The 7,888-nt window shown below is 59.3% G+C and overlaps 1 protein-coding gene across 1 annotated transcript; it reads left to right on the top strand.

Annotated features, from left to right (window-relative positions):
- Positions 1 to 260: 260 nt before the first annotated feature.
- LOC146420312 (low affinity immunoglobulin gamma Fc region receptor III-like) lies at positions 261 to 3,077 on the top strand. Its single transcript, XM_085048396.1, has 3 exons — positions 261 to 323; positions 783 to 1,278; positions 1,586 to 3,077. The coding sequence occupies exons 2-3, from the start codon at positions 975 to 977 to the stop codon at positions 2,296 to 2,298; spliced, it is 1,017 nt and encodes a 338-aa protein (XP_084904522.1). The 5' UTR covers positions 261 to 323; positions 783 to 974; the 3' UTR covers positions 2,299 to 3,077.
- The last annotated feature ends 4,811 nt before the right edge of the window (positions 3,078 to 7,888 follow it).

Here is a 7,888-nt window from a genome sequence, read left to right as displayed (position 1 = left end):
GCTGGAGTGATCTCTCGATAGCTTAGAGACACTTTCGGTAAACGCAGAGGCCTGGTTCCACCCCTCCTCCCCCTCCGCGTTACCCATCATGTCCCCATCATGTCCCCATCATGTCCCCATCATATCCCCACCCTGCCCCCAGCCTGTCACCACCCTGCCCCCACCAAGGGCCACCTACACGTGGTACAAGATGTGACCTCGCTTCCTTCCCCTTCAGCCGAAGAGCCACCGCTCAGGGACAGTTGGCGCAGTCAGTGTGTGACAGCCAGCCTGGATGGCCAGGAACACCGGGATGGCCAGGAAGGTGGCACTGCTCCTGTGGGGTGAGTACCCTGGGCACAGGCCTGATGCCCCAGGGATGGCCCTGGTGAGGCAGAGAGCAGTGGGGAGGGGGCACAGGGGGACTGCGGGGTCCCCTGAGGTCCCCAATGCCACCAAAGCCAGTCCGTGGGGATGGACCCTGGTGTGACTGGGGTCATGGATTGGCTCTGGGGACAAGAACAGGGTACAAGAATGGGGGGACTGAGGTGTGAGGAGAGGCATCAAGGGGCTGGGACAGCTCTGGGTACAGGGACAAGGGGAGAAGGATGGAGGCACAGGAACAAGGGGACAAGCAACATGAGGATAGCCCATGGGGACAGATGCCATCGCAATGGGATCATAGGCACAGAGCCATGGGGATGAGGATGTGGAGCGATGTGCTGTGGGACTGTGGGACCATTGCCAGCATGGTGGCGTCCCCATGGCCAGGGTGTCCACAGTGTCCCCATGTCCTTCCTCAGCCCAGGGTGGCCCAATGTGTCCCTGTCCACAAGACCTCTGGGCCAAACCAGTGTCCCCATGGGGAGAGATGGGGACAACCCCAACACCCTGTCCCCGGGTACTGCTCTCCTCATGGTGCCACTCCCACCCAGCCCCTCTCCCTTCTCCCTTCCAGCCCAGACCCTCAGCCTCGCTGGTGAGTCCTCAGGGAGATGCCATGTCCCTGCCCAACTGTCCCCAGCCCTGTGCTGGCCCTGGCAGGCTGGTGTCCCCTGTCACCTGCAGGTGCTCAGACCACCCAGCTCCTCGTGGATCCCCCCTGGACACCAGCGGTGCTGTGGGACCGAGTGACACTGACCTGCCGGGGCTTGGGGACTGCCGGTGTCACCACCTGGTACAAGGATGGGCAGCGCTTGTGGCAGGATGCAGCTGACCACTTCCTTGTCACTGAGAGTGGAACCTACAATTGTCAAATACACAGCACTGGGCTCAGCCCAGCCGTGAGCGTCTTAAATGGTGAGCAGGAGATGGGGATGGGGATGGATGGCCCACTGATGGCTCTGGGTGGGCTCTGCTCTGTGGCTGGCCTCACTACTCCTGTGTCAAGAGCCTGTCCCCTTTACATGGGGACATCCCAGTGCTCCCCTGTGCATCCCAGTGGGATGGGAACACCATGGGGATGCTGGTGCAATGGGGTCATCCTGGGTCTCCCTGGGATCCTTCCGCACAATGGAGATTCCCCCAGTGGTCCCTGGTGCCTTGGGGTCCCACCTTGGACCCTTCTCAAGCCCCTCAGTGCAATGGGTTCTCCCCTGTCCCACAGACCGGCTGGTGCTGCAGGTGCCAGCAGGGGCACTGCTGGAGGGGGACACGGTGACACTGCGCTGCCGGGGATGGAAGGACACGTCAGTCAGCTGGGTGCAATTTTACCATGAGAAGAAGGAGCTGGGGGGCTATCCCAGGAGGACTCAGCTGTCCCTGTCCCCCCTGAAGCTGCACCACAGTGGCAGCTACCACTGCAGTGGCTTGGTGAGCAGTGGTATGTCAGTGTCAGAGCCAGTGACAGTGACAGTGCACGGTGAGCACCCCACAGCTGGAACTCCAATAACGAGACATCCCCTCAGCCAGCAGACTCTGAGACTTCCCAGCAGACTCAGAGTCACATCCCCACCTCCCATCTCCTTCCCAGAGCTCTTCTCGGTGCCGGTGCTGGAGCTGGAGGGTCCCCCCGAGCCCACCGAGGGGTCCCCCCTGAATCTCAGCTGCCTCAGCACCCCCAGCCCCCTGCGGCCCCGAGCCCCCCTCCTGCACCTCTTCTACCGGGACGGGCAGTTGCTGCGGGGCCCGCAGAGGTCCCCGCAGCTCCTGCTGCCCGCCGTGGGGGTCTCCCACTCGGGCAGTTACAGCTGCGAGGTGCGCTCCGAGGGGGGGGCCGTGCGGAAGAGCAGCGCCCGGCTCCGCGTCACGGTGCGCAGTGAGTGCGGGGATGGGCACGGCAACCCCCACAGCCTCCCCGGGTACCCCAACCCTGCCTGACTCTCTCTCTACCTGCCTCCTTGCCTTCCCCAGGTACCTCCCTCCGTCCTCCCATGAGTGTCCCTGGTCCCTGCATCCCTCACCTCGTCCCCAAACCACTCCCCCTTTACACCTCTCCCTCTCTTAGGTACCTCCATTATTCAAAGGTCCCACCAGCCCTGTCTGGCTCCCCAAAACCTTCCCTCTGGTCCCCTCCAACCCTCTCCATGTCTCCCCTTCCTAACATTCCATCCCTCCCTGGTGTCCCTTCCACCCCTTTCCAAGCCTCCCCATCTCTGGGCATCCTTCTTCCTCACTGGCATCCCCCCACTCCTCTCTGATCCTCCCTTTCCTGAGTCCCTCACTGCTCCCTGGTTTTCCTCATCCCTCCAGGGTCCCCCATTCCCTTTGTCTCCCCCACAGGGATCCCAGTATCAGGGGTGTCCCTGTCTGCACAGCCCCCAGGGGGACAGGTAGCACTGGGTGACAGCCTGGTGCTGAACTGCACAGTGGCCGCAGGGACAGGTCCCCTGTCCTTTTCCTGGCACCGGGAGGGCTCGGGGACACCGCTGGGCACTGGTCCCCGCCTGGAGCTGCGCCACGTTGGGGACAATGACAGCGGCCACTACCAGTGCCAGGCCAGCAATGGGGACAGCAATGCCAAGAGCCCCACACTGAATGTCACTGTTCTGGGTGAGTGGGACCCTCGGGCTGGGGTGATCCCACCCATGGGATTCCCCATCCCACCTCATCTCCCCCACACCATGCCCAACCCACCCCAGGTCACAGCCCCACCACTGCGTGTCACTGTCACAGGTTACTGAGACCATCTGGGTCCAGATATCCCAACCCATGGCTCCCTCATCCCACCTGTCACATCCCACACCCCACATCAAGTCACTGTCACCCTATTGAGCGTGACCCTCCTGAGTGAGCAGGACACTGAGGATTGGGGTGACATCCCCCATGATCTGCCTCGACCAATCGATCACATCCCACCAAAACTAATCCACACCCCCTACGGGGTGACGGCCACCATCACCCTCAGACATGGTCCAGGGTGAGAGGGTCCCTCAGGCTTGTGGTCACTCCCATTCACAGTATCCCTCACCACACCCTCATCCCACCCATTGCATGTCCTCATCTTACACAAGTTGTGACCCCCACCACTGTCGGTCACAGTCATGTGTGAAGGGGATCCTCTGTGTCCAGGTGCCACCATGCACAGTCTCCCTCATCCCCCCACACCAGGTTCCAGCCCCTCCCCCAGCCTCAGCCCCATCTCTGTCCCCACAGTGCCCGTGGCCAATGCCACCATCACCCCTGGCCCCCCGGCACTCCAGGTGCACACAGGTGACCCCGTGACCCTGCGCTGCTCGGTGCAGGTGGGCTCAGCACCTGTCACCTTCACCTGGCTGCACAATGGACTGGAGGTGGCCCAGGGTCCCCTCCTGGAGCTTGGGGACATCGATGTGGGACATTCTGGCACCTACCAATGCATGGCCACCAACCAGCTGGATGAGCACCGTGTGTTCCGGGTGCTCAGCTCAGAGCTGGCCCTAGAGGTGACACCAGAGGGACACTGGGGCACAGGTGGGGTCACATGTGGTCACCAGGGTTGCACGACACCCAGAGGGACAGGTGATGCTGATGTGTCCCACTCTGTCCCTAGCAGTGGCTGCAGGGGTCAGTGGGTCCCTCGTGTTCCTGCTCCTGCTCCTGAGTGTAGCTGTGGGCTGGCACCGGTGGAACAGCATGGGTGGGTGACAATGGGGGCAATGGGGAGCCTCGGGAGGTGGGAAGCCCTCTAGAATGTGGGGGTGATGGGGCAGCACAGTGCTTGACTTGGACTGTGCTGAACCCACTGTGACCTTTGCCTGAGGTCCTCAAGGGTTTGGGGCAGTGCTGGAGGATGCAGCAGGGATCTTGGGGATTCTTTCAGGGATCCTGGGGGAGTTTGTGGGGTGCCCTCCCATCAGGCTTGGGGTTCTAGATGCTCAGAGGGTCCAGAGCACTGGGGTGTTTCAGGGGTTCCTGGACACTTCAGGAATACTCAGGGATCGTGGGGGAACTGAGGGTCCAGTGGGGGTTCAGGATTCCTGTGCAGGGTCATGGCCCTGGGACCCCACAGTCACCCCCACCTCCTTCCTTTGCAGCCACCAGGAAGCACCAGGACAGGTCAGTGGGAGGGTCAGCCCTGACTCCCCTTTTATCCCAACCCCCAACACCTCCCATCCCCTCCTACACACCCCCTTATCCCAGCAGGGTCCCCCCAGAGACCCCAGAGGAGGGGGAGGTGCTGTACACCCACGTTGTGTTCACCAAGAGGATGGGAGGTGAGTACAGGGTGGCACACGCAGGGACACGTCACCCAGGGTGTCACCCCCACCCCCATCCCACAGCCAGTGTCTCTTGCAGCATCCCCCCGTGCCACCACACCCCAGGATCCCCAGGTCACCTACGCAGAGCTGCCAGGATCTCATGGGCGACTGCAGGAACCAAGTGAAATCTAAGGGAATGTGGCCTGGGCCAATTAGAAATGTTGGTTACACCTCAGTGATAACATATTTGAGAAAAAATCAAAACAACATGCATATATAGTTCATTCTAGCCAGAGAAGAAGGAGGAGTGTCGTTGTTTGGTTTTCCGAGGTTGTCCTCGTCGAGGACAATGGCCCTCGGACGCTGCAGTGGTCCGGCTCCTCGAGGCAGGGGAACCCGGCTAGCAAGCGGTTTTCTTCCCCAGGGTCGGCGGCTCGACCCTCGCTGCGGCCACCCGACGGCGGCTTACCCAATCCCAGGGTGCCCCGATTGGATTTGGGGGGACCCTTTGCAGGGTAGGGGAACAGTCCAGGCAGGCAGGAGGATGAGGCGGCGATCCCCACGAAATAAGATCAGTCCCAGACGTGGAGGAGCAGCAACAGTCCTTTATTTGGAGTGCAAGCGGGGGAGGAACTGTTGTCGCCCTCGGGCAGAGGTCCGGCAGGGTCTGTGGTCCGAAGCCTCTGACCCCGAGGGCAAGATGGCACCGAGGTGTTAAGGGGAGCCCCGGGGTTTCCTGGGGCGGGAATGCAGGGGCGGGGCCAATCAGGCCCGGGGAAACATGACAGGCAGCAGGGGGAGCAAATTAGAAACAACAAGGGAGGGGAATACATGGAACCAATCAGGGGAGCACAGCAACAGAACAAGCTAGAAGCAGGGAGACAACAGGGGCGGAGAGGGGAGGGGTACAGCAAACTTTTAACCTATAAACTAACACAAAACTTTGTTGTGGGAGGAGGGAGGGCGGCTCAAGGCTCAGCCTCGACTGAGCCCCAAGAGATCACGTCCTCAGCGGCTCCGGCCTCCGCCACATTGACCTCAGTCAATGGGATTCCGCATTGGGCGGCACCGGGCTGCCGCCCCTCCACAGAGGAGCTGAGAACATGTGAGGGAAAACAACATGGAGACACCAAGGTCAGTGGAGAAGGTGGGGGAGGAGGTGCTCCTGGTGCCAGAGCCAAATTTCCTCTGCCGGCCATGGTGAGACCATGGTGAAGCACGTTGTCCCCCTGCAGCCCATGGGGTTCATGGGGATGCAGAGATTCACTTGCAGCCCATGGGAGAGTGACCCACACTGAAGCGGGTGGATGCCTGGAGGAGGCTGTGATCCACTGGGAGACCCCATAGAGAGAGAGGCCTTGCTCCTGAGATGGAACAGCCTGGCCTCGGAGGTCTGCACCCCATGGATGAGGGAGCCACACTGAAGCAGTTTTGGGAGGTCTGTCTGTCTGTGGGAGGAGCTCACATTGCAGCAGTGTGTGTGCTGCTGCTTGAGAGATTTGGACCCATGCTGGAGAGGTTCATGGAGAGCTGTCTCCCGTGGGAGGAACCTCACAGCAATGCAGGGGAAGAACTCCTCTCCCTAAGCAGCACAAGAAGGCTCTGGTGATGAACTGACCCAAAGCCCCATACCCTGTGCTATCAGTGGGAAGGCTGGGGGCAGGAATGGTGTCTTTAGGGCTTATTTTACCTCTCATTATCCTCCTCTGACTCTGTTAGTAAAAAATTTCACTTTGCAGCAGCTTAAGTTTAGCCTGTTTTGTCCTTGGAGTGTTTTCTCCCAGTTCCTTATCTCAGCTCATCAAACCTTGTGTTTGTCCTGGTCGAGGCCGTGTTTCCAATCGGGTCCTGTTGTAGTGTCCATTGGGCCCTGTTGTTCTTCCCCCCTCGGCAGCCCCACAACAGAAGGGTCCTGGAAGAGCCCAGGCCAGGCATTGAGCCACTGTGGAACTGCCTCTGTCTCCACAGCAGCTCTGCCAAAGCCCAACATTCCCTTTGGACTCCCTGAGATCCCCGTTCAGGTGCCTGCAGCCCCAAGTTCCCCTCCTTCCTCCCTGCACTCGCTGGTACCAGGCCTCCAAGGATGTCTGTTTTCCATAGGAAAGTGTCTCAGTTTAAAAGACAAATGTCTGACAAGGAGGGCAGGAATCTTCTTGGAACAGAAAGAAGAGCCCTCTCTCCAAATTATTTTAACTTCAAAACTACAGGGCTTCCAGGAAAAATGTAGAAAGTGGAATAACAGTTCTTTACTAGAAAATATATAGAATGGAACAAAACAAACAACACAGTAACAGAAGTTTCCAACCTACTCAGTGCTACTTTTTCCCCTTTGTTGTGGTTATGACCACAGCTAGCAAAGGGCACTGGTGGCTCCAGCGAGGCAGAAGCTGCAAGGACTCACTTGCAGTGGGCAGGGTCTGATGTGAGCTCAGAAATTCCCCGGGTGGTAACAACTAGCCGGCATCACAAGGAAAGAAGGGGGTGCTCCACCCACAAACCCACACGGCCCTGTCCAGTCTCAGCACTGGATGTTGCCCAAGTCTGAGTCAGCAGAGGCAGCCAGGATCCTCTGGCCAGCAGCGGGCACAGGCAGGGCAGGCAGGCAGAGCTCGATGGTGGTGCTGAGCTCTGGCACAGAAAGCCCAGGGTGAGAGCGCACGGCTCCCGGCAGCACCGCGGACAGCTGCTGCTGATGTGACCCCGAGTGGGAATGGCCAAATCAGCCCCTTGGGAGTGGCCGTGGGAATCCTTGGCACAGATTCTGTCAGGAGAGGGGATTTCAGGGACCCCAAAGGACATAGTTGGGCATTGGCAGAGCTGCTGTGGAGACAGAGGAAATTCAACTGCCACGGATTGATCCTGCCTGCCCTGGAAAATGGTGAGGCTCCAGAAAACCCACAGTGCATTGATGACATCATAATGAGGGGGAACATGGCAGAGGAGGGTGTCTGGGGGTGATTTTTTAATGAGTCTCTACTCCTGATCATCTGATTTATGCCCAGAAATGGGTCTTGTAGTTTTAGGTGTGGTCTGGTGGAGGAGCAGGAGCCAGAGGAACTCTAGCTCGGGCTTGGTCCAAACCCTCACTCCCCTGTGCTCAGCTTTTTGGAGCAGACAGGTGTTACATTGTTGCTTTTAGCTAGCTTCGGTTGTGTTTGCTTAGGCAAGAAGATTTTCACTGGCCTGCAGTAGCAATTCTTCAGTGGCTCCTGTTGTTTCTTCTGGAACTGTTTGCCTTGCTTTTGGTATGAAGATCAGATCATCCCTGGGGAGATGGTCAGCAGGACCTG

The sequence above is a fragment of the Lichenostomus cassidix genome, unplaced genomic scaffold, assembly GCF_008360975.1.
Source record: "Lichenostomus cassidix isolate B80296 unplaced genomic scaffold, HeHo_3.0 HiC_scaffold_852, whole genome shotgun sequence".
In the NCBI taxonomy this organism is placed as follows: domain Eukaryota; kingdom Metazoa; phylum Chordata; class Aves; order Passeriformes; family Meliphagidae; genus Lichenostomus; species Lichenostomus cassidix.
The sequence above is the reverse complement of the archived record's forward strand: the minus strand, read 5'-3'. Positions and strand labels throughout refer to the sequence as shown.